The 25,793-nt window shown below is 66.4% G+C and overlaps 1 protein-coding gene across 3 annotated transcripts; it reads right to left on the reverse strand.

Moving 5' to 3' along the window:
- Positions 1-24,019, reverse strand: KIAA1522 (KIAA1522 ortholog). 3 transcript variants are annotated; one of them, XM_054802019.1, is made up of 7 exons: positions 23,684-24,019; positions 6,055-6,210; positions 5,783-5,838; positions 4,467-4,584; positions 3,957-4,073; positions 935-3,841; positions 1-709 (listed from the first exon to the last, which is right to left on the reverse strand). In XM_054802019.1, the coding sequence occupies exons 1-7, from the start codon at positions 23,868-23,870 to the stop codon at positions 687-689; spliced, it is 3,564 nt and encodes a 1,187-aa protein (XP_054657994.1). In that variant the 5' UTR covers positions 23,871-24,019; the 3' UTR covers positions 1-686. The 3 variants fall into 3 exon arrangements, with proteins under 3 accessions (XP_054657994.1, XP_054657996.1, XP_054657997.1); XM_054802021.1 differs by lacking the exon at positions 23,684-24,019 and adding an exon at positions 16,296-16,531; XM_054802022.1 differs by lacking the exon at positions 23,684-24,019 and adding an exon at positions 7,714-8,084.
- Between the last annotated feature and the right edge of the window lie 1,774 nt (positions 24,020-25,793).

Genomic DNA, 25,793 nt, shown 5'->3' on the forward strand with positions numbered 1-25,793 from the left:
TTGTTTGGTTTTTTTTTTTTTTTACAATCAAGGAAATCAAAATGTGACCCAAGTTTACAGAAATAGAAATCGAGGCTCTACCCCAGAGCCCAGGACCTGAAGACCAGCTCGCGGGGCAGCTGGGCTCTCCCCCACCCTGTGGCCAGCGGGCAGAGATCGGTGCTGGCCAACAGCCCCCGCTTGCCCTTCCGCCAAGGGCTGAGGCCCCGATCCCTCCCAGCGCCTCTGTCCAGCCCTGCTGCTGCTGCCCCCATTCCCCTGGGTGCTGCCATGGCTGAAGCCTTCCCGTTCCCGCCTCCAAAGTGCTTCGATTCCTCATGGGCCTGGCTGGCCGGGAGTGGAGCGGCTCCAGCTCCAGCGTCTTCGGCCCCCGCACTCCTCTCCGTGTGGCTGCTCTGCTCCGCACGCGCAAACCAAGCGGCAGCCCGGCAGGGAGGAGGTGCTGGCTCTGGGCATGGGCCTCGAATCCAGTACAAAAAAAAAAAAAGGCAAAATAAAGCTGTAGTACTTAGGAAAGTGAAACCAACACCATTTTTGCATAAATATCATCAAGGCCGTGGAGGCTAAGGCTGTTTGCTTCCTGTATTAAGTTAGTCACCAGTTCCACACTCGTCCGTTGACCTGCCCAGGTCCCTGAGAGATTTGGATTCCTGTCCGCGGGGGCACCAGTCCTGCAGCTTCGTCCTTCAGGCCGTCTCTCCCCGTCCATCTGCAAGGCAGGAGGGAAGAGCCCGTCAGCCACCCTGTGCTCCAGCTTCCCACAGCCCTGCCCCACGGCTGGGCTCTCCCGGCCGTCCTGGTGCCACCCTAGCCCTGCCACAGCCTGCGTGCTGTGCTGGGAGCCTATAGCTCAGGAGCCTATAGCTCAGGAGAACGAGCACCTACAGCGGCATCATCCCACGGCGGGGCTGAACCAGGCCCCTGTCCCACGTACCTTGTGCGGGGAGGCTCTGAGCCGTCGGCTCCACGGCACTCCTGCCCTCCGTCCCCGAGGCCGCCGTCCCTGCCGGCTCGCTCTTAGTCCTGCTCTCGTCCGCTGGCACTGCCTTGGCCTTCCCGTCCGGCACAGGGGAGCCCAGCGCCTCTGTCCCCGGTGCCTTTGGGCTCAGGGGGGAAGGAGCTGGCCCCGGGCCAAGCGAAGGCTTCTTGGCTACCGGAGGGGGCATCTTGCTGGGTTTTCGGTGGGCTTGCACCTTGCCAGGGCCCTGCTGGGTGGCAGCCGGGGCTGCCGAGCGCTGCCCCGAGAAATTCATCAGCTCGGCCACCAAGTTCCTCTTCAGGTCGGCCTGCGCCTCGGGGGACGAGGCCGTCTCGATCACCAGCTTCTTGGAGCTCTTGGCGAAGATGAAGCTGGCGGTGGAGGCTGGCGACTTGTGCCTGGGGGAGAGCTGGCCGTCCCCGGGGGGGGCCTCAGGGCCGGGCAGAGCCGCTCTGCTGCCCGGCGGCTTCTCCGCAGCCTCGCCGGAGGACAAGGCGGCTGCCTTGAGATGCACGGCGTGGTGGAGCTGGTTCGAAGGCACCGCATCTTTGGCAGGAGGGGGCTGCCGCATGGACAGGGACCGGCGGACGGGCTTCTGGGGTGCCGGTCGCTCCTCGGCACCGGCACCAGCCCCGGCAGGCGGCTCCACGTTCACGGAGCGCAGCCGCACCATCTGCAGCAGCGAGGGCGTGACGATGGGCAGGCTGGCGTCCTCCTTGGGCACCGGGCCGCTCTTGCTCCGCGATGCCGGCTCCTTCTTGGCGTCCGCCCGGGGGCCGTTGGCTGCCTTCTTAAGGCTGGTTTGGGGAGGTGGAGCCAGAGCCGAGGGTGGTGGGAGAGGCGGCGGTGGGGGCACGGCAGCCTCGGGAGGAGGCTCAGCATGGGATGGCGGCTGCGGTGCCCCGGCCAGTGGGCCTTGCTGCTGGCTGCGTGAGGAGACGGTGGCCAAGAATGAGGAAGACGCAGCCCCTGGGCTTGGCGCCACTTTCTGCCCGGCCGCCGGAGCCGGTGCGGCATCGGGCAGGCTGGAGAGATAGGCTTCATCCGGAGGGGGGAAGTCTGCCATGGACAGGTCATGCTCCTCGGGAGCCGGCGGAGGTGGTGGGGGCCAGGCGGCATCGACGGGGGCCTCGCTGGCGGCCTGGGGGCTCCCCTCCACCTTCTTCACCGGCGGAGGAGGCGGGTGGTAGGCAGGCGGCGGCGATGGCGGTGGAGACTTGCTGCTGGGCTTGGCCGAGGGCTCCTGGCCGGCAGTGCTGGGCACCGGTGGGCTCGGCGAGGGGAGGAGGGGGCCGGCGGGGGCCATGGGCTGCTGGGGCTTGGTGGGTGGTGGGGAGAAGGGAGCGGGCACCTTGGGGTGCGGCGGGATGATGAACCGGTCTGAGCGGCAGGGCAGTGTCTCGTGGGGAGCCGGGTCTGAGGCTGAGGAGGAGATGGAGGTGAGGGAGGAGGACACGGAGAGTGCAGGTGACTGCAGGGAGCAGACCCGGTCCGGCTTCTGGGGCTGAGCCCTGCCCGGGGACACAGATGGGGGTCCCAGCCCCTTGGCGGGCAGCGTGGGCGTCCCGCTCTGGCTGGAGTAGCCACTGGAGGGGGACATGGTGCGGTCAGACCCGTCCGGGCAGCTCCACTTGGACGGAGCCTGGGGCTCCATCAGCACCACCGTCACCCCAGGGCTGCCCCGCGAGGCCTCGGGGGAGCTGGTGCCGGCCAGGCTCTCGGAGCGGAGGCTGCTGGTCTCGCTCAGCGACGACGGGGAGAAGACCTCATCCTCGGCCGTGGGGCTGAAGGGCTCGTGGCGTGCGGCCCAGGGCACGCTGCTCTCCCGCTGGGACCGCCGGTCGGGCTTGGGGGGCAGCCCCAGCACCTTGGGCTCCCCCTCGGCTTTCTGGTACAGCGAGTAGGTCCTGCGAGGGGGGGCCGGGGGCTTCTTCATCTTCCTGAGGGAGACGCTGCGGGTGGAGGAGCGCTCGCTGGCCATGCTGCCTGTGTCCGAGCCCTCCGCCTGGCTGCTCGTGCTGTAGGCGGGGGATGCCCGGCCGCTGCTGCCCCCCACGGCCAGGAGCCCGGGGGCCACAGGCGTGTGGCTGGCAGCAGGCTTGGAGCAGGAGCTGGCGAAGCTGTTGGAGCTGTAGATGCTGACTTGGTCGGTGTTGGAGCAAGCCACGGCATCTGCCTCACTGTACGGCCCTGCCTCGGGCTGCCGGCGGTCAGAGCCACCCTGGGAGGAGATGGTGGAGCTGTTGGAGACGATGGTCTCTGTGGACTGCGAGTGGCTCCAGTTGTCACTGGAGGAGGAAGGCTCGCGGCTGCGGGTGCCGTGCTCTGAGAAGCGAGCGAGGGAGCGCACTGAGGCCGGGCTGGAGGACACCAGGCTGCAGCGGCTCAGCGTCCGCACGCTGCTCCGGGTCAGGGCCACCACGTCCACCATGGGTGGCAGGATGGCGTTGGGGATGATCTTGGACATGTAGGTGCCCTGGGGTGAGATGGACATGACGGGGCTCAGCAGCTCCGGGGGGCTGGCGTTGGTGGTCATGCCCGGCACGGCTAGTGACTTCGGCCTCACCATGGGCGACAGCTTGGCCGCCGTCTTCCTCCCCAGCAACGTGTCGTCGTAATAAACCCGGTTGATGTGCTTCTGCAGGGCCGCGTCCGCCTCCTCCAAGGCTCCCAGGCAGACACGGGCGCCCCCGGGGACAGCCAGCGTCTGCAGTTTCCCGTCGATGGTGGGGATGCGGATGGCGTCGCCGGAGACCTGCCCGCCATTCAGCAAGACCTGCGGCGTGGGGCTGCCACCGCGCCCTGCCTGCCCTCGGCCATCACCATCGGGGCATCCTTTGGCTTCCCGGCTGTTCCTGAGACCTGGGAGCAGGAAGAGACAAACCCCGCGTGATCCCAAGGCAGACGCACCGAGCCAAGGCAGAGCCTGGGGAACAGGACCGGACCCTAAAGCCCCTCCCTTGCCCCCGACACTTACCCAGCTCCTTCTGGACATGCTGGGGGATGCCCAGCACCGTTGTCCTCCTCTCCTTCCTCTTCTTGCCAGCCCTCTCCGAGGATTTGGGAAAGGAGTCGTGCGGTCGGAAGGTGGAACCTGCGAGAGGCATGAGCGGGTCCAGCCGGTGTGAGGGGGACCCTGGCCAGGGCGTCCCCAGCATCCCCCGCCCCAGCACCCCCCCAGCTGCCGGAGATGCCCCAGGATGAGCCGGCCTCAGGCAGAGCCCGGAGAGGAACCAGCAGCTGCCAAACAGCCGCACAGTCTGAGCAGGGAGGAGACGGTGTCTGTCCAACCGTCTGTCCCCCTCGCCCAGCCCAGCCCAACCCTCTGACTCAGAGCTGCTCTCTTCTCTCCAAGGGTCCCCAAATCCCCACACTGGCTCGGGGCCACGCCAGCTCTGAGCCCAGAAGCCCCCCAGGTTTCCTGCCAGGCCCCTCAGCCCCCCTTAGCTCGCATCCCCCAGCCCTTCAGCCCCCGCCAGCTGAGTACCTTTCCGCTGGATCATCTCGGAGCGGATGGAGAGGGCGTCCTCGGAGGTGCTGTTCGTGGCACAGGAGGCCGTCCGGCTCCGGAAGGACACGCTGTCATCCTCCAAGGATGCGCAGGACTGCGTGGGCAGAGAGCGGGCTCAGGCGGACCCCAGGCTGCGGGAAGGGAGCTGCCCTGGTCCCCACCAGGCCCCTTCTCCGCCGCAAACTGACTCTGCAGCCCAGCGCTGCCGAGACAAAAGCTTCTCCGAGGGCCAAAGGCTGAGTCAGCCACGCCGGCATCCAGAGTCCTCCCACCAGGAGCAGGGCTGGGAGCAGCCCCAGGGACCCCGCGTGGCCTCGCAGCCCCCCAGAAAGCAGGCAAGCTGGGGTCCAGCCCACCGGAGGAGCACCCGAGGGAACCTCCGGCCTCGCCACCGTGCCAAGCCAAAAATGACGCCAAAGCTGCGCCCAGCCCTGCTGCACCCCAGAGCCCGGGGCTGGAGGGCTGCCATGGCTGGGAGAGGGGCTGGGGCGGGGGGGCACGGGGACAGGCAGGCAGCAACGCAGCCGCACCGGGGACCCACCACACGTGCACGCCCCCCTGGGCACGGCCGGCAGCACGGCCCCATGATGGGCACGGCTTTTGGTGTCCCTCCATCCTGCTAAAGCATCTCTTGGCGCAGGCGGAGGTCGGGATGAGACACATCAGCGCGAACCACCCCCCAACCCCTCCACCACGCTGCCCTGAGCCGGCCCTGCTCCCCCCGCGGCTCTGCCTGCCCGGGGGCTCCGGGCCCCCCGCTTCCAAGGGGTCAAGGGGGCCGAGAGCCAGCGGGAGGCAGCGGCTTGAGCAAACACGGGCGGGTGAGGCGCTGGCAGCAGGGTCAGGGCCCTGGGAAGCGGCAAACCCCAGCTCAGCCAAGAGAGTGGGAGTTTCTCCTCGTCAGCGGCCAGGGAGGGGCCCGGCCACGGGGCTGGATATGGCCAACGGTTGCACCGCCCCGTCACCCCACCTTGCCAGGGGACACGAGTGGGGTGGGAGCGGGGGGACAGAGGCACAGTGGGGGTCCCAGGGCAGAGCCCCGCAAGGCAGGGCAGGACGTGCCGAGGCTGCGGACAGGGACAGCTGCCCGTCATGGGGCAAAAGGGATGACACCGAGGGACGCACGGCCCCTTCCCGCCCAACAAACCCCCCCAGCCACGGCTGGTTCCCTGTCTGCCCCCAGCCCCCAAACACCACCGGGGGGGATGACGGAGAGGCCGCCCTGTGTCCCCTCAGCCCCAGGGCACCCCGAGAGCGCTGCGGGGCAGAGCCGGCTCCTCGATAGGGCTCACCTGGAGGCTGCTGGTGTCCCCGTGGTCCCAGGCACTTTTGGTCTGCTTCTGCTTCTCTGCAGAGGGAAGACGGGGTAAATCCCTCCGGGGGAGCCACCAGCCAGCGAAACGGCTGCCGAGTCCGGCAGTGCCACCCGCACACCCCCAGCCACTGCTGCCAGCGCCGGTGCTGGACTCTGGTCAGCCCCATCGCGCCACCCCCGCAGTCGGGCCAGCCAGGAGCTGTGTCCTCCGCTGTGTCCCTGGGCCACCCCGGGGCTGGGGACACCTACCCTGGTGCTGCAGGGACTTCAGTCCCTGCTGAGCCTGGTTGTGCAGCTCCTCCAGGTGCGGGGGCCGTGTGCTGGGGAAGAAGACGTTGTCGGGGCATTCCTCGCCCGCCGTGTACTGCACGCTCAGCCGCTTCTCGGCATCGCCCTTGGCAGCGCCTGCAGAGACAGAGGGGTCAGCTTGGCTCGGGGGGCACACGGCCGCGCTCCCATCGACGTCCCCACCCTGCAGGACACAGCCCCAGCGGGACGGGCGAAGCGCCGGGTGATGACAGCTGGCCTGGGATGACGTTATCCTGCTCATCTCCGAATCGGACACTGGAAACGCCGTGCGAGACGTCGCATCCCGCAGTTCTGCCCAGCCAGTCGGTACGCCAGAGCCGGGCTGTCACCACCACGAAGCCGCAGGGTTTTCTCCCCACCGGCCAGAGCGGAGCTGGGGCACAGCACCGCCCTTCTCCCCAGTGCCTTCGTTAGGAGCAAACGAGGCAGCGAGCCGTGCGGGGCCGCGGGCAGCTCAGCACAGAAGGGGCAGCAAGGGGGGAATAAACGAGGATAGGAAGATGACGACTTTCTCTTTGGAGGGTTGCATCATCCCCAGGCTTTGCAAAGCACCCTGAGAGCAGGGACCCACCCCGTGCCCAGGCTGGCTGAGAACTGCACAGGTGAGGGAAACTGAGGCACGGTCTGGCATGGAGGCCCCAGAGGCTGCTGAATCCCCGCTCCCAGCCCCCCGGGTGCTGGGGACCCCCCGTGCCATACCACGGCCAGCATGGGGCCCTCCACGCCCCATATTGCAGCCCTCTCCCTGCAAACCACCACCAGCACCCTGGGACGCCCAGGACCAGCTCCGGGCCCTTGCTGGGTGCTGCGCCTGGCATTGCCCAGCCAGGGGACCGCAGGCACAGCCCTGCCTGCTCCTGCCTGCCTGCTCCTGCCTGCCGCGAAGCCTCAAACTCTTCCTGCCTGGAAAAAAACAACTTCAGGCTGAGGAAGGGAAGGGTGAGCACAGGAAACCGGCAGGGCTGGCGGCAGCACCCCAGGGACACGGGGGGTACCCGCTGCTCAGCATCACCGGTGCCACGCACCCATCCCCTGTCCCCCGTCCCCCCCATCCCCTCCCAGCCAGCCCGGCCAGGCAGCCAGGCGGCCGCGCTCTGGTGCACAAAGGAGCAGGCCCTGAACAATGGAGCCGGCCCGCCCTGCCGCGCCATGCCGCCACGCCGGCCTCTGCCTCCGCCGGCACCCATGGCACGGCGAGCAGGCACCGGGGGCACGGCCAAGCCAGGAGAGCGGGTGGCATTGCAGGGGACCCCTGTGCTGGCACAGGGTCCCCGCAGGGGACACGAGACACCCACAGCCCCCCCAACATCATGTTGCCCTTCCCCTAAGCCCTTTTCTCCCACAATTTTGGCAGCCCCTTGCCCGACATCCCCCCCCAGCACACTCAGAGCCGCCTTCCGGCGAGAGGAGCGCAGTGATTTATTCTGTTAACCTCCCAGCGGACGAGGCCAGGGCCGGGGTGACCTTCCCTGCCCTCCCCCTGGGGTGGCAGCCCCCCTGCCCGCTGCGGGTGGGCGAGCGCCCAGTGCCGGGCAGGCGGGGGTCCTGGCGGGCAGGGGTTGTGTAAGGACAAGGCGCTGCTCCCTCCCGCTCACTCACCCTTCTTCTTGAAGAAAGCCAGAAGCGAGGAGAGGTTCCTGCCCATGAAAACCACCATGGTGGCCGGGGAGAGAGCCTGGTCCCCGCAGGAGCGGGGGCTCCGATGCCCCCCACGGAGGCTGTGCCTATTGTGCTGGCGCGGCTCTCGCCCAGCCGTGTGCCGGCGAGGCGGATGCCGGTGGCCCCCAGCTCCGCCACTCCGTCCTCATCCGTGCAGCAGGAGGATGCTCGACCGGGCAAAGAGGCTCCGGCGCAGCTGCCTGCGCGCGGGGAGAAGCCTGACCCCGGGGACGGCTGTGCGGTGGCAGGAGGGGACAGCCCCAGCTGCGCCCACCGTGCTCCTCGGTCATGGGAGGAGGAGAGCGGGGGCCCCTCCTCTGGCCTCCCTGCTTGTCCCCAGCCCTCCCGCCTCCTCCCACGCACGGCACAGCCGGCACGGATCCTTCCTGCTGGGCTCAGGGCCAGGATTTCCCCAACTCCCCCCCTCTTGCACCCCTGGGAACCCCCAGGACCCTCCTCGCCTGCTCCCTGCTGAGCACAGCATCCCTGCAAACCAGTTGCTTGCTTCCAGGGCGGCCAACTGGGAGGAGCTGGGGGGCTTCTCCTCCGGCAAGCACCAGCCCTTGGGATATGGCACAGCACAGCCAACGGTGCCGGCACTGCCCCTCCTCATCCACCCCCGGTGCCCCCCAGGACCCGGTGCCCACCGCAGCCCCACCAGCCCCGCCAGGGAGATCCCTGCTCCCGGCACAGCTCAGCCCGCCACGGGGGGACACGAGCCATCACGGGGCAAAGGCAGCTTGTCCTTAGGGACGGGGTGGCCAGCACGGCTACGTCACGGTCACAAGAGCCGGTGGCGCTGGGGGACAACAAGATCTCGGACCAGTCTAACCAGTAGTTCCAGCTGCTGGCACGGGGGCACGTGAAGGCAGGGGCAGAATGGCCGGGTGGTCAGGTACTGGCACAGACCGTGGCACTGACGGCCACCCATCCCCACCGCACAAGGTGCCGCGTGTTCCCGGGGCGGTGGGTGCCGGGGACCCCCGCGCCATCTGGCAGGCAGCAGGCAGGCTGCCTGCGGCAGCGGTGCCCCACGCAGAAAGGGAATTTGCCCTGTCCATCAGCCCTGGTGCCCAACGCCTCAGGGGACTCCATCCCTCCCATTTCCAGGCATTTTGCCCCAAAAGGTGAAGAGCTCCCAGTATTTACCCAGCGGGCAGGGCCGTCCTTGTGCCAGCCAGAAGCCGACGTGTCAAACCCTCCTTCCCCTGCCCTGCCATCTCCCCACGGGCTGTGCCCAGGGTTTACTGCGGCAGGACAGAGGTCGGGCTGCAGACGGAGCAGCGTTACCCAAAGCAGAGAGCGAGGGGCCCACCAGACCCCAGGCGTTCAACGTGCAGCCCAAGGGACACTTTGACCTTGCAAAGGGCACCTCTGTGTCCCCGGCCGGGGAGCTCCGGGCTTAGCGAGGATTTCTTCCCCTGCGTCTCCTACGTGCCCGTAACAGCAAACACAAGCAGCGCCCTGCAGCCCTGCTATGCATAACCCAGCACCCTGCCTCCAGCACGGGCAGGACTGGCCCCGCTGCCCACACGCTCACCCAGAAGGTGCCGGTGGCTGCAGGCAGACGCTCCCCAGCTCTTTTCACAGCACAAGTGGAAAAGGGACATAATTAAAGGGCTGAGGATGCACAAAGCGGGCAGCCACGTGCTGCGCTGAACGCTGCCCTCTCCTCCCCGGGCAGCCCGTCACGAGCCCCAGCGAGGGCCACAGCTGCCAGCGGGCAAACGCAGCCGAGAGTGATGCCGGGTCCGGCCCTCGGGGATGGCACGTCCGGCTCTACCCGCACGGATGGGGCTGCACCCGAGACCCCCCCTGCACAGCACCGGCAGCTCTGCGAGGTCCCGTGGGTAAAGGGGGACAGTCCCCCCCGTGCTGCCGCGCCAGGGCCCAGGAACAGCTGAGCTGCAGCCCCGCGGGTCTGCTGATGGCAGCACACGGGGAAGCTGCTGCTCGGGGCTGTAAGGACGTTCCCAGGTGCCAGCACACAGCCCGTCCCTGCTCCTTCTCCCCGTATGTGGCCCCTGTGAGGACCCAAAGACCGTCCCTTGCTGACAGAGGGACGTGTCACTCTCCCGAGCAGGACACCCCTGCGGCTCGGGGCAGGAGGAGCTCAGCATCGCTGGCTGCAGTCACCCAAAGGATAATCCGGGCAGGACGCCGCGGCCACCGCCCAGCCGGGGCAGGAGCACTGCCTGGCCACGGAGGAGCTTCGTGCCGAGGGCTGATGCTGGGGAGCGTGGCAGCGTGCGAAGAGCAGCCTCCGCTTCTCCTCCCACTGCCTGTGACCTTCGCTACCGCGTCCTCCTCGCCCAGCCAGCCTCGCCCCAGCTCTGTCAATACATGGCGAAACCTGCTGCAAAAGGGACTGGAAAAGGGGGCAAAGCTGCGGGGGGGAGAGAGGCCTGATCCTGCGGCAGAGGCTGCAGATCTTGGTGGGCCAAGGAAGCCGACGCAGCTGCAGCCGGTGCCGGTAGCAACACGCCCGGTCGGAGCTGGCGTCCCGTCCTTCGTGCATTCCTTGCGATGCGCCCTGGATCACCCCGTCCCCTCCAGGCTCAGCGGTGCTGATCTGACACACGTGCCTCGTCCACACGTGGCAGTGGGATCCTCCCAGAGAAGGAGCCGGAGGCTTCCCAGGGCCGGGCGCTCTCTCAAGGACGGTCTCCCTGCCTCAGAGCTGGTATCAGCCGCTACCAGTGCCAGGGATGGTCTGGAGGGAGCAAAGCACGCCTGCAGCAAGGCAAGGCGATATGAACGGGCAGAGAACCCCGGGCACCCTGCCTTCAGCTCTGCCTGCTCCGCTCTGTGCCGGCGGAGAGGGGCTGGAGGGCCCCGGGGTGGGAATGGGAACGGCTGCACAAGGCAGAGACCGGAGCTGAGACCCCGAGGTCCTGAGGCCGTACGGCCCTGGACCAGTGATGCTGCAAGTGCGATACGGTGCCGGCTCAGCTCCCTCCAGGAGCTGGTTTAGCCACGATGCTGCTCTTCACGCAGGGAGAGCCGGAGGAGGAAATCCTGGCTCCTGTCCCCCTCCTCGCCAGGCCCGTGCCTCCTGCAAGCAGCAGGTTTGGCCGGACTCAGCTGCAAACATCCATCTCTGCCTGCACGGCACTGCCCCGACTTGCCTTCTCGTGTGCCGCGGCGGGTCCTGCGGCAGGAGGCAGGGAACAGGCAGCGCGGCTCCCTGCCCGCCCCTTCCACCGCCACTGACTCACCGGAGAAAAATGGGGAGGAGGGGGGAGCTGGCAGGCGGGAGGGAAGGGGCTGCGAGGTCCCCAGGGGAGGAAGGGCAGGAGAACCTGTCTGCGTGTGTCCTCCTGCTCACGGGATGGAGACCTCGCCTCCCTTCTCCCGGCAGCCAGGGCGGCGCAGACCCCACGGGCTCGATGCTCTCCCACCACTTTGGGGTCCCTTCCCACCGGGCGCTGCTCCCCGGCATTGGCCAGCACCATCCAGGCGTGCACCCAGGCTTGGGGACCGCTCTGCCCCTCCGTGCTGGAGAGGGGCAAAGTGGCACTTGCCTGCAGATGCTGTAAGCGTGGACAATGCCTGGGGGGTGCACCACGAGCCCCAGCCCCGAGAGCCCCAGGGCAGCACGTGGACCCTGCCACAGCTGCGAGAGCCCCCACGCTCTGCTCCAGCATCCAGCCCCTCTGCAGCAGCATCCAGCCCCTCCGTCCTGCTCCCTGACACCCGCCCGTGCCGCCCTGCCCCACCTCTGCTCCCTTATCCTCGGCTGGCGAGGAAGGCTGGGGGCCCGGGGGCTGCGTCCCTGCTGGAGGCGACCAGCCCGGCCACCCTCGCTCCCCGAGCCCTTGCTGTCTCTGCACAGGATCCGTGCCCTGGGACACGCCGCGGGACCGCGCTCTCTCCAAGCAGGATAAGAGCACAATAATATTTACCGTGGCTCTGGCCACGCAGCCCCCCGCCGCCAGCCCAGGGGCTGCAGCCTGCCCTCAGCATCGCTCGGGGGCTGCTGCTTCAGCCAGGAAAACATCTCCGCAAAGCAAATAAACACAACCCGATCTGTGCCGCTGGCTCGACTCTCAAACACGATCCCACGCAGAGGCAGAAATAAAATTAATTTCGAATGGGAAAACAAACTTGGGTCGTTTCTCTTCCCTCTAAATCACGGCACAGAAAACTGCACTGCATCGCCCCGGTGAGCCGACGGGCCACGGCAAAGGAGCCATCGTGGGGTGAAACCCGCTCAGAGGAGAGCCGTCCTGCGGCCAGTCTGGCGGCTGCTGTCATGGCAGGAGCGCACGTGGTTGTGCAACGGGGCTGCACCGCAGCCGACGCGGCCCTGACCTCGCTGCTGCCCCACACGTGCCCCACGGGCAGCCCGTGCGGTGACACGCAACGTCTCCTGTTCCGTGTGTAATCACAGACCCGGGGCAAGGGTCTGGCAGCAGCCCACGGCGGGGGTCCCAGCACCGCAGAGGGAGGCAGGATCACCCCAACGCGCCCCGCTCCCATCCCCAGCCCCTGTTGCAGCCCAGCGAGCCTCCGTCCCCACCCCGCGCTCGTCCCCTCCCCAGAGAAGCCACCAAACAGGTTTGAAGGTAAATAACAGCCTTCGCCGGCCGGGAGCCGGATCCAGGCAGGAATGGCCCAGATGGGGAGATGCGGGGCGGGAGAGGGCGGCGGGTAGAGCCTCGGGAGCGACGCGGGGCCGGGGAGGCAACGCCGGCGGCACGCACGGCCGGGGACAGGCCACCAGCACCTCCTCCCTCCCCGGAGCTATGCCAAAGTCCACAGCTTTATTACAGCCCTGCTTCACCTTCCCTCCGTGTCCTCTCCTCCACCTCCCATGCACGCCACCGCCACGGCGCCTGCGCGGTTCCCTGCCACGGTGCTCGGAGCTGGCTGCGTCCCCACGGCGCGTGCCGTCATGCCCGGCGTGTTTGCAGGGTACCGAGGGTGCTCTGTACATGGCAAGGCGTGCCTGTCGCAGCAGGTACTTGGCTCCACGCAGGAGCAAATCCAGGAGATGGATTAGGGACAAGACCTTGCAGGTTTTTCCGTGCACGGATCCACCATCCTGCAGGCAGCACCCAACTCCGCTCCTGCCTGCGGATCTCTCGCTCGGCAGCACTGGCAGGAGCCGGCGAGGAAGTGCCAAGGAGCCGCCGATCCTCCACCGGGGATGGAGACGGACACGGCGATGTGGGATCAGGGGAGGAGATGGGAGAGGAGCTGTCAGACGGGGCTGGGGCTGCCTCCGAAATGCGCGGCGGGGGGGAAGGGATAAGCAGCAGCAGAACAGCAGGTCCCATCCCTGCCTCTCGGTGACTGGGCGCCTGCCAAGTGGGCACGGCACGGCATGTCGGAGCCGAGCGCTGGAGGCGGCTGCCTGCCCGGGACACCCGCAGATCACCTCCTCCCTGCTCCGGCTCTGCTCCAGAAGCAGGAGGGGGCACGGGAAGGGCTCAGCCCTCCCAGCCGGCAGCAGGATGCCAGCAGGCGAGTCCGGCAGCCCGGCGTGCCGGTGCCTGGAGAAAGCGCCTGTGTAAATCTCGGCGCGTCCCCCACCGGGGCGGGCCCCTGCCCTTATCTGCTCCCCCGGCTGTTTGCGGAGCCGGCCCAGCGTGGGTCTGGCACGAAGAGCGGCTGCGAAGGAGAAAAGACGCCCAGAGCTGCTCAGCCCACCCTGGAGCTGCACGGCAAGAGCTGGGGCTACCGAGAGCCTCCACCACCGGCCCCCCCAGCTAGGGCAGGCACCGGCACCTGCTGCCGGGGAGCCTCGTGGCCATGGGTCACGCCTCCCCCCAAACCTGCCTCCCCCCAGGGCATCTGCCCCTGCAACCTGCCCCAGCACCCACCGACGGGGACGCGGGTGCCGGGGGACCCCGCACCTAGGGAGCCCCGCACCGGATGCAGCCGCATCCCTGCTGAGTCCGTGGGGCGCAGCCTGGCCGGCCGCCACGTTCCTCCACCCTGACTCAGCAGGGCCCGGCAGGGCCGTCCTGATAAGGAGGAGATAAGAGGCTTCGGTCTCCCTGGTGCTCAAGGACCTTCCCCAGCAGCTCCGGCTGCAGACCAGCCCGGGGAGGAGAGGCAGGGGATGCACCCCACAGCACGGGACGGGGACGGGGACGCGTGGGCTTGGCACTGGGGAAGCAGCGAGGCCCAGGCAGAGAGCAAAGCGGCAGGGAGCGGGTTGCAGGCAGCTGCCTGCAGCGGGTAGAGCGATCCTGGCAGCCCTCGGCCATGCTCCCAAGGCTCCCGCCTGGCCAACGCTGGCCCTGGGGATCACTGCCCTGGCCCGTCAGGATCAACAGGCAGCGGGTGCCCACGCCGCCCCGCACATGGCAGAAGCACAAAGGCAGCTGCCGATGCCTGCCCGGGCCTGACCTGCCGGCCGTGGGCACGGCGGGGCCAAACTGGTGCTCCCAAGCAGCTGGGGATGGAGAGATGCGAACGGGGGGTTACTGGTCCAGTTGCCTGCAATATGCAATTAGCCGGTGACCCAAAATCCAGATGCACCCAGGGTCTCGGTGAGGGGCAGGGACGAGATGAGAGTGACTGCGGGGCCCTGTCCGGCGAGTGCCGGCACACCCTGCCCCCAGCCGGTGATCCCGACTGTGCCCTCCGAAATGCTGAAGCGACACAATGCAAATTCTTTTGCTTTGTGGCCGCCGCACCGTTGCCATGGAGCCGCCGCAGAGAACAAACACAACTCGCCCCATGTTTTCTCATCACCTTCCACCCCACGGCTTTCGGCCCCAGCGCCGGCCCTCGCCTTGCAGGATCTGCCCCGGCTGTAGTGGACGGTCCCACATCACACCCATTTCAGAGCATCCAAAACGGAGCAGGGCTTCTCCCGGCCAGCCCTGGGGAAGGGCAGCAGTGGTGGCACGCAGCCCTGGCAGCCCCGCAGTCCTGGTCCAGGGACTAGCAAGGGCCACCCAAGCCTGGCGGGGGGATGGAGGGGAGACGGAGCTCCGGATGGGGATGGCACAAGGAAAGGGCAAGGACTGCGCCAGGGATGCTCCCACGAGCCCCCAAACCAACTCTCTCAGAGACGTGGCTCACCCCATCGTCTGCGCCGCTGCGGTTGAGGGTGGAGGCAAAGGGACGGCATCCGGCGGAGCCAGAGAAGAGCAGGAGCCCGGCTACGACACAGCCTGGCCAGTGGCAGCCAGCCCTTCCTGCATGGACACCACGACAAGAGGATGACTTCGGTGGAGAGGAGAGCGCAGTCAGCCAGCGAGGAGAGGCGGACAGCAGAGAATCTGCGGCAAAGGAGATGCCGGCCCTGTGCGGCCATGGGCAATTGGTGACACAGCTCCTGCCTCAGTTTCCCCAGGTGCCAAGCGGATACTGCCAGACAGGGCATTTCAGCACCCTCTCCGTGCGCCTGCAGGGTCTCCCCATCCCGGCCCTCGCCTCTCCGGGGCAGTTTCGCTCGGCATGGCTGCTCCCCAAGCCTGCGAGAGGACTCCAGACCCTGCTCACCCTGCGGCCAGCTTGGCTCACCGCCCCTGGGCAGCTGCTGACTGTAAAGACCGAGGGAAATGGGACAGCGGGGCTGGGGATCCCCTGGGGCTGGCAGGAGAAAACTGCCTGGTTCCCACCCCCCAGACCCACTAACCCCGCTCCGACCGACCCCGGGCCCCTGCCCACAAGCCTGGCAAGTCCCCTCCCCAATTCAGGCCGGTCTGGGGATGCGGGGACGGTTTAACAACGTCAGCGGGCAAATGGGCAGCCCCGGCATGGGGACGACGTTACTGTGAGAGACCTTCGCTGCTCTCACCGCCCCGCTCCGACGGAGGAACCGTGGAAGGAGATTCCTGGGACTGGGCACCCCGTGGGGCTGACAGTTCAATACGTGGGTCCAGGCTGGCGTGGGACCCTTTCCCCTGCTCCTCTTCCCCGCAGAAAAGAGCTCCCGCTGCCCCTGCCTCCTCCTGGGCTTATCAGTTGCATCCGCGGAGCCAGAGCAGAAAGCAGCAGAGCGATCGGTGCGTGGACAGACAGACAGACACACGCAGAGCGAGGTGGGCAAGCTGCGCAGGACGGACGCAGCTGGGAGCAGCCTGGTGCTCTCTGCAAACACTCCCAGGTCCCTGGGGCACAGCGAGGGAAACTGAGGCACGGGATGGGAGCAGAGGCCGGGAGGAAGGCAATGCCGGCGGCCCCGGGTCCCTGCTCCAACCGCTGGCACGCCGCTTAGAAAAACAAATCGGTAACTAATTCAGCGGACGATCCCCGTCCCGATAGCGCAGGCGAGCCGACAGCTGGTCCCCGGCATGCGGGCACAGCCCCCATGCGCAGCCGGAGGTTCTTCCCCAGCTCCAGCACCTGGGGTCAGAGGGCCTGATCCTGCCCCCCCCCCGCCCCAAGATGAGGACAGGGGAGAGCGAAGGCTCCAGCTGCAGCAGCTCAGCTCCTGCCCAGCCCCACGCCGGGGTGGGGGAGAGCAGAGGCAGCAAACTTTGCTGGTGCGACCCCCCCAAAAGGCACCGAGCCGGGACCCCCCGCCACCCCTCCCCGAGCAGCCCCATGGCTCCTACCTGCCCCCGGCTTCCCAGCGCGGCCAAAGGGCCAGGAAGAGCCGGCCTTGATCCCTGCCGGGCTCCTCTTGCGGTGCGCGTTGCCCATGAGGCCGCTCTCGCCCTCCACCGCGGCCGGGTGGAGGAGGCCGGGGCGCTACATGGCGGAGCCGAGCGGGCTCCGGCGTGGCCCGGGTGGCCGCGGGGAGACGACGGCTCTCAGCCACCGGCTCCCATCCCTCCGGCTCCGGCGGAGCTCAGCTCTCGCAGGCGGCCGTGCCGGAGCCAATGGTACAGGCAGAGAGGAGGGGCCTGCCGGGATCGCCCGTCGGATCCCACGGCACCCTCCCAGCCCCATCCCTCCGGCGGGGACGCGTGGGTGCCACAGCCAGGCCGAGCGGGCAAAGGGAGACCCCCGGTCCCCAAACGTCCCCAAACATCGGGACAGCCGGGCACAGCGCTGGCCTCCGGCCCCGCTCCCGCCTCCCCTGGAGTTCGCCACGCTCTGCCGAGCTGCCGCCGTTTCTGCCTGTCCCTGAGCACAGCTCCGACAACCGAGGCAACGGCCCCCCCCGACTCTTAGGGGGTCCCAGCCCCGCGGGGACACCCCGGCCACGCCTGGCACGGAGTGGCCAAGGCTAGAGCTGGACTTCCAAGGCTGGAGCAGATCGCCCGAGGATGCGGGCTGGGTCCGGCTGTTGCCCAACCTCAGGGCGAGCGCCCACACGCCCGTGGGTGGGTGTTAACCCCCTGCCACCCTCTCCACGGTCACTCCTGTCTCTGGGGCAAGTCACAGCCGGGCGAGCCGTGAGGACACCCGCATTCACGTCAGCTCACACCGCCGGCATCTCCTTCCCATGCCCTCCCCGGGTGCACCCCGGCTTCCCCCTGCTCCGGACCCCGCTCCAGCTGCACGGGGTTTTGCGAGCGTGGAGCCGGCTGGGGCTGGCAGGGGAAAAGCAGCTCGGTGCACGGGCAGCCGCAACTGCTGCCCACGCTGCACGGACGAGCCTCGCCACTGCCCGTTCTGAAACGCGTGAGCCGGGCAAGCAGCCTGCCCCCTCCCAAGCCTGGCTTTCCCTCCTGATTTTTAATTAGAACATTAAATGCTGTGAGGGCAGGGAGGGGTCAGCCGGCCAGGCGGTGGGCAATTCCTGCTGGCAATGTTTATGTTCCTTAGGTGATTCATCAAAGACTGGGATAAATAGGAAGGAGGGGTTTGTGGGAAAGGCACAAAATTCGGGAGATGATAAAAAAAAAAAAAAAAATTAAAATCAACCGGCAGCTCTGTCCTGACCTCCCAAGGTGATCAGTAATAAATTAATCCTTGGACTTCAGTCTCCTCCTCTGCAAAGGAAACAGCGAGGGTTCAGTTTCCCACCAGCTTGGTTCGCTGCCCAAAAGGCACACTCAGCAGGGCAGGGACCGCCAGCGCCACGGACGGTGCCTGGCACCAGGGCGGCTGTGCCCATGTCCCCACGCGTTTGCTGCCCTGTCTGCTGTGGGAGCTGTTAAGGGAACGGGGGATCCGGTGGGAAGCTATTCCCTGTTTCCCATTGCTGGCTGTACGCAGCTCAAGGCACAGCCTTTCCATCTTGGGGCAGGTGGGACAAAACACGGACACGGTCACAAGTGCAACAGAGTCAAAGGTCTCTGCCCGGCGACTCGGGGAGATGAATTTTCCCCTGGGCTGCAGGAGTCAGGTCGGGGGCATCTCCAGCCGGGGACAGGGCTTCCTCCCGCTGCCAGCACCTCCTGGGCCTCCCTGGGGCGTACGTCCCCTCACAGCAGCTCCAAAACAGGGTGCACGGACCCCCCGGGCCACTCGGTCCCCTTCCCCGGTGACGCAGGGGGCTCTTCTGCAGTCACACACGACAGCTTTCCCAGCAAAGCACTTTTATGTCTCTCCCAGCAAGAAGAGGAGAGGCTGGAGCCTGCGACTGCCCCAGATATGACAAGACACTTCCCCCTCCGCTCCCAAAACAGACGCCCTCCGTGCCAGCGCCTGCCTAGCGAACGTGGCCACCACTAGCACCGAAGCTTCACCGCCCCCGGCTGCAGCAAGCCGCGGCCTCGGAGGTGCCGAGGGGGCTCCGAGAGGGAGCCGAGCCCCAGGAACCCAGCAAAGCCCACGCGTGCCGTAAATACCAAGGGGCTAACGGGGCAACTCGCAGCCACGGGGCAACCCAGCTCCTCCTGGGTCCCGCGTTTCAGTCCCTGCCGTAGCTGGGGGGCTGAGAGCAGCACGGGCAGCCCCAGCATCCCCGCAGACCCCACTGGCCTGCATCGCTGCCCCATCGCTGCTTTGGGACACAAACCCCTCTGAAACCCGCGGGCAAGGCTGCACGGCCGGCCAGCCGCTCTCGTCCTTCATCCCAGACCTGGGATTAAAGCGTTTGCAGCTTCCCCAGCGTGCAATTCCCGGCACAGCGGGCACGCTCCAAAACCCAGTTGGGAGAGAGGGGAACCGGGAGCACGAGATGCTGACTGCAGGCAGAGTCTCTTCTCCGGGCCATAACCCCCCGGTTTTACTCACTGAGAGCACTCTGATAATACCAAGGAGCTAGGAGCCGGGGGGGCAGAATCTGCCCATGAGATACAGATCTCGTCATCACGGCGTGACTGCTTCAAGCACATCTGATCCTCCCAAAGTCACGCGTCCCTCGGTCAGACCAGACAGGCCAAGCGTGGGGTGGTGGGGACCCCTCTGTGCTGGCACGGGGGAAGGATCCGTCCCTCCTGGTGTTTTCTGAACCTGATCCCGTCACCAAGCAAACGCGGAGCAGGGGCCGAGCTGCCTGAATGAGAAAGGAATTCAGCCCTTGTTCCCTTCACAGGGAAGTAAAGCTCAGCGAGGCAAAGGTAACACAAAAACCCCACTTGAGATCCCCAATCATTAACAGAAATACATAACCAGAAAGGTTTCAGAGGATTTCCTGCTCAAGCCGGAGTCCAGGCCGGCTCTGCCGATGACAGCTCCAGCCCGCAGAAGCAGAGGGAGCTCGGGTCCCTGCTCCGGGTAAGGGATTTTTTATCCGTGCATGGCAGGAGCCACAGGGACCAGCCCAGGGCTCCGGCTCCTGCTTGGCAGGGAAATGCTTTTTCACTTCATCGTTGCCCAGCTCTTCACCTTCCGACGGCTTATGTTCCCATCGCTGCTGGAGTGAAAGTCAATGATGATATTGTCTTATGAAATTAGACCTTCCTTCTGAAGCGAAATATGACTCTGGTGAAATAGTTTTATCGGATCTTATGGAACGTTATTTGCAAGAGTAATTCTTCCAGTTGTCTCCAGGTGGAATAGCTGTGGTTGCAGACACACCTCTCTTTGTTCGCAGAGCCGCTCACCATTGCCAGTTCAGGCCAGCCAGGGGATTCCTGCTGCTCACATTTTCAGAAGTGTCACTCTTTGCCTTTTGCAGATTAACAAATTCATTCCCACACACGCACGGGAACAATCCCAGGGAGCGGGAGGTGCGGGGGCAGCGGGCAGCAGTGCCTACACCTCTCCTCCCTCCTTTGACTCGAAAAGCTCAGGACTAAAACACAAAGCCTGTGTTTACACCAAACCACGTGCCACGCAGCAGCAGAGGACGGGGGAAATGAAGGGTCCGGGCAGATTTCACATCTCGGTTATTATCAGAGCAACACGCAGGGACAGCCCAGCCCCAAATTGCCACGAGGATTCACGTGCGTCTCCAACGCCCCACGGCGTCGAGCCCGGTGCCGCCGGCACGATCCCCACCGCAGCCCAGCCCCTGCCAGTCGCTGCTCACCGCGCCGCTGCCGGCTCACCACGCACACGGCGAAGCCGCCCCGCAGGGTTTTCAACAAGCGCTTGCTCATGTTATGAAGCAGCTGTGCGCATTTAAAGCTTTATTTTTAACATCACAGTGACCCCCCCAGTCAGGAAATCTGTTGCTGCCAGACTAAGCTGGCATCAAAAGGGGACAAAAAAAAAAAACCACCAACAACCCTAATTTAATATTTCTGGAACATCGATTCCTTTACTTCATCACGGAATTAAGAAGAATATTGCGAAACCCAGATAAAGCACTAGCCAAAAGCTGGACTAAAACCACTCGCAGGCAGCAGGACTCCACCACCGCGCGCTCGGGGAGCTGGGGAGCGGGCCAGGCTCGCTGCTGCCGCACCGCTGAGGGTTAACAGGCTGCCTTCATCCGGGGGGCTGCAGGCAGCGCTCACAGCGAGGAAGAGAAAGCTTTCAGCTTTCTTGCTCCCAGCTTCCACCAGGAAAAAGCAGCCGCACAGAGCAAACCGGAGCCGGCCGAGCCAATTCCTTGCTCCGCGGTAGACCCTCGGTACAGCCCAGCCGCTCTCCCCACCTCGGTTCCCATCCCAGGGGGAAATCACTCCTCGGCCTCCAGAGGTTATTGTGGAAATAAATGCGCTCGGAATCGCGCGGTGCTTGGACACCACGGGGCCGGGGCCATGGAGGTGCTCAGAGCAGACGGGCTGTGTACAGGTAGAACAGCCCGGGGCTGGCAGCACCCCGGCAACCACTGCACACCCCGGGACGGGGCGTTACAGCTTGCAGCAGGAATTATCTCGCGGCGAAGAGTTGCACCAGCGTAAAAAGGGGACGCTGCAGCCAGCGGGGCCCGTTCGCACAAACAGGGCTGAGCACCCAGTTGGGAGACGGGAGAGGACTCGGCTTCCAGCTGGGATGGAGCCATCCCCCGCTCGGCATAAAGCCGCTGGTGTTCCCCCCGCCAGAGAGGTGGCCTGAAACTCGCCCATGAGCAGGATTAGTGCGTCTTTCCTCTACACAGCTCAGCTGTTTGAGCGGCCAGAGATGGGATCTCTGATTAGATGGACCCACGGGTTTGATCCAAAGTGGAAATGCTTTCATCCTCCTGCTCCCATGATTTCAGTGCTGAGCAATTCCGACCTCGCCGACAGCCAGGTTGTGAACGGGCAGATGCCCAGGCTGAGGAACCAGTCCCGACCCGCAGCTCCCTGGGATGGCTTCCCTCCCTCCCCAGCGAGCCATCCCAAGACCCTGCATGGCCCCTCCCCACTCCCCCACAGCCGGGACGCACCGGGGATGGTCGGACGTGCCCTGTCCCCCCCCAGGACCAAAGCCATTTGTGGGAGCAGCGGGGTGACGGGGAGCTGCCGGGTCCCCCCAGCTCTGCGCAGACACAGGGGGAAAGCGAGCGCACCCAGAGCCCACAGGGACCTGCTGAAGATCTCCCCTCTCCCCTTCCCACAGTCCCAGCTGATGTTTGGAAAAATTCCTGGGCTGGGGCTGAGCCCGGCCGGCTCCTGCTCTGCGAGGGCTTGTGGTGTCGGCAGCGAGGCTGATGCAGCCTCCGGGCAGGTCAGAGCTTCCCGCCGTGGCGGCCGACGCCGCGCACGCAGCCCTGCAGCCGCATTCAGAAGGTGGCCGGCGCTCGGTGCCGCCAGAGCCGACACTCCTTCCACTTCCACAGCTCAGCCCAAGCTGCTGCTCGAGGCATCCCGACCCCGTCATACAGGGAAGCGTTATCCCCCATCTCGCGGGGAAGGATGCCGGTAACCCTGGCGTGTGCTGGCGGTGTCCTGAGGACGCTCGTGGCCACAGCCAGGCCAGAGGCAGTTAAGCAGGGTGGGGCTCCCGGCACGCTCTGCACGCTGGAAGTGCACGGGGAGGGTGATTCAATCATGCACGCAAGCTGCAACCATTGCACATCCGCGCTGCTTCCCCGCTGCACGCCACCGAGCAAGCGGCGGCGTGGTGGAACGTGGCACCTCCCAGCCCCGTGCACGCCAAGCGGGCTGCCGCGGGCTGCCAGCGCAGCCGAAAGCACAGCCTGGAGACGAAGGGTCCTGCAGCCCCTCCAGCACCAGCACGGACCACGGGCAGGCGGGCGCTCGGGACAGCTCTCCCGGACACGGGGACATCTAATTGAATGGCGTGGCGGCAGCACGGTGACAGAGCCGCGGCTGACACGAGCGGCACGAGCACGCTGCTTCGGCGGGGTGCGCTTGGAGGGACGGCACGGCGAGCGGGCTGGAGGTCCCTGAGCTGCAACCCTGACGGGCAGTGACTTCGCATTTCGAAGATTAGCTGGTGAATGTTAAAACTTTAGGGGAAAAAAAAAAAAAAAGGGATGGCAGAGCTGCTAGGGGCGTTTCTGCGCTGTAGAGAGGAACATCACATGCTCCGGCACATCTCATTTTTTCTGCTCAGGTTTCAGCGTCGGGCTGTGGCAGCAGCGTCCACGCACAGCGGGCCGGGAGGGAGGCGCCGGCAGCATCCGATGGACCGGCTAAGCAGAGAGCTCAGCCTCTGCCCAAGACACTTTTGCCTTTCCACGACCACTCCTCTCCTATCCGAGATCTCCCTGCGCTTCTCCAAGTGGTAAATGTGCCTGCATGCAGTCCTGCATGCCTGGAAATTCACTCCCCAGGGCAAATCGAGGAAGAAAGTCCCAGGCTACGGCATCCATCTGCATTTCGGTGCTGCAGGAGCGGCCTCTCCCTTGGCAAGAGCGCGGTGACGTCCCTGCCGGAGGTGCCCTGCAGGGAGGGCAGTGGCGTGACGCGGAGGGTGTCCCCGATAACATGGGGCAGGAGGGGCTGAGCCCCTCTCCGCTGCACGGGATGATACCTCCAGTGACTGCTGCCTCGCCGGGACACCTACTACTGCAAAATAACCGCGCCGAGGAGACGGGCATGACCAGACACGCAACCACCCATCGCTCTGCTGAAGGTCCCGGCCCACGGGGCCCCATAACTTGGCCCCGGGGCAGTGAAGAGAGGGCACCCACAGCGCCTTCCGCTGCAGGATCGTCCTGCTCAAGGAGGCAGGGATGTGGCTGGGCTATGGAGGCAGCACCCCGCAAACTGGCCGGGGCGAGGGCCATATCTAGGACCGGAAGGGCCACACCTGGAGCAAGCAAACACCCTGCCCAGAAGGAGGAGGAGGCGGCAGCGGCTGGCGTCCCTCCAGGTTTCCCTCAGCCCCAGTGACCTTCTGACTCAGCGGAGAGAGAACCTACCCAGCGAACTGGCACCAGCCCTCGGGGCAGGGGTGAGATCGCACCGGGGACTGCCGGATCCGGCCTGCCGCCGTGGCCACCACAGCGACGGCCACCAGGGCCACCGCAGCCACCACCTCCACCCCGCTTCAGCCACCCCCGCTGCCACCACAGCCAGCGCCTCCGCCCCTCCTTGGCCACCACCATGACCCTCCTTGGCCACCACCTTGACCCCTCCTTGGCCACCACCTTGACTCTTTTTCGGCCACCGCTGCGACACCTCTTTGGCTACCTCCACGGCCACCCCCTCGAGCCCTCCTTGGCCACCACCGTGACCCCTCCTTGCCCACCTCCACGGCCACCCCCCCGAGCCCTCCTTGGCCACCCCCCCGCCCGCTCCTCGCCCACCCCCCCGCCCCTCACCTCGTCCCTCCGCCCCGGCCGGGGGGCTGCTGTCCTTGTGCCGCCGCCGCCGGCCGCGGAGCCAGCTGAAAGCCCGGCGCAGCGAACCCGCCCGGGCCTTCTTCCGCCGGGGGGGATCCGCCACCGAGCCGCCGCCCCGCTCCGGCTCCCGCTCGCCGCCCGCCGCAGGTGCAGCCCCGGCGGACATGGCCGCGGCGGGCAGCGCCCCGCACCGCCCCGCACCGCCGGCAGCCGCTGCCCATAGGGCCGGGCCCGCCCGGCTCCAGCTGCAGCCCCGGCCCCGGCTCCGGCCCCGACCCCGCTCCGGGCTCCCGCCGAGCGCCCGGCGCCGACGGAAAGTTTCTGCGGGGCGGGGCCGGGCTGCGGGAGGCCCCGCCCGCACCGGCCCCCGCCCCCCCCCGCCCGCCCGCAGGTGGCTCCGGTGGCGGGGGGGGGACACGGGACCGTGCCGGGACGGTGCGGGGACCCTGTCCTTAATGCCTCCGGGGTGTCTCCAGGGCAAGGGCAGGTTCCCCCCCGGCTCCCCCCGCCCCCCCGGGGCTCCCCACGATGTGCCCCCCCCCCCCCCGGTGAGTCCCGGCTTTGTCCCCTCGGGACTCGCACTCTGCGCGGGGGGACAGTGTGGGGACAGCCGGGGGCTGCTCTCACCCCTTGGGACCCTCCATTTCCCGCCCCCACTCCTTCCCCGGGGTGCTGAGCATCAGCGGGAGAGAGCCGGAGCAGAACGGTTTGTGCAGGACCGGAGGAGTAATTACAGCATCGTCATCCCCCGGAGCCCTGGGCTGCAGATCCCGGCTGTCCCTGTCCCCAGGAGAGGCCCAGTACCGGCGGCCGTGTCCTGCCCTTGCCCTCTCCCCGCAGCCACCACCGATTTCTCACCTGACGGGCACGAGGGTGACGCTTGCCATGTCACCGCCGACGGCAGCGCCCGGGGGGACACGGCTCTCCCGAACAGCAGCCGACCTGGGCGTACCTGACACTACCAACACGCTCCCGTGAAACACCCTGTGCCACGCTCCTTCTCGTTGCTAACGATAAATCAGCTCCTGAAAATGAAATGACACGGGCGGGGGGGGAGTTCGGCCGCTTGACGTGGCTCTACCAGCCTCTGCCTGCGGCCGAGAGCGCGCCTGGGAGCTGGCCCGGGAATGGCAGCGGCTCTCATAAAAGATTTTGCCACTTGTTACGAGCCTGCGTTGCTCAGGAGCACGACCACGTGAATCTGGCTGCAAGGGGACGACAAGATGCACGAGAGCCGGGGCCAAAGCAGTGACACGTCCCGGCGGCGAGCAGGTCGGTGGCAGGACACGACGCAAAGCCGGAGGCCGTGAGCCTGGCGAGAAAACAGGTGATTTCTGCTGCATTTCCACACTCTCAGCTCAGCAGGGTTTGGGTCCCTGTGCGGATGCGTTTCCTGATGTGAAAAGCTGCAGCATTGCATTTAAGCCGCATCCTTCCCGGAGGCTCACAAGGGCCTGGCCGCATGCCCGGAGGAGTTTGCCAACCACTGGAAATGACTAGAAGAATTTATAAAGCAAGAAGCCTGTCCATCCCGTAGGCTTCCCGGCGTGTTGCTGTCTCCTGTGGGATTCGGGCACCGGCACCGTGTGTCTGGTGGGCTGTGCAAACCTGAGCATCCCGCTGCTGCTCGGTGCAACCAGCGATCGGGGATGGGGATGCAACACCGAACCCGGGTGACGATGCCCGCAGAAGGGATGGGGCTCGCTGTGCTTTTGTGTCTCTGCCTCTCATTCCCCCCTTCAACTCCCTGAACCCGGATTGGAGACCTAAATGAGCGCTGAAACAACGGGGCAGCGATTTCCTGGTGCCGCCCTGCCCCCCCATGATCCCAGGGGAACGGCTCCTTCCCAGGGCGAGGGCTGAGCGTGCCACTGCTCCCCAAGGCTTTGCTCACCCACGTCGAGGTGAACTGCGCTGCGGAAAAGCTAATCCCCAATTAGGGTGTTTGTGTTGACTTTCCGCCGCCGGCTCCAACTTCCGAGTCGTTGGCCTCCAAAAAAAGATCCTGGTTTTCACATCTTACCCCTCCTCAGATGGCAGCAGAACCAGTTTGAAAAATATATTTGGGCACAGTTATGGGGCATTGTCC

This window comes from Grus americana, chromosome 23 (assembly GCF_028858705.1).
Source record: "Grus americana isolate bGruAme1 chromosome 23, bGruAme1.mat, whole genome shotgun sequence".
In the NCBI taxonomy this organism is placed as follows: Eukaryota; Metazoa; Chordata; class Aves; order Gruiformes; family Gruidae; genus Grus; species Grus americana.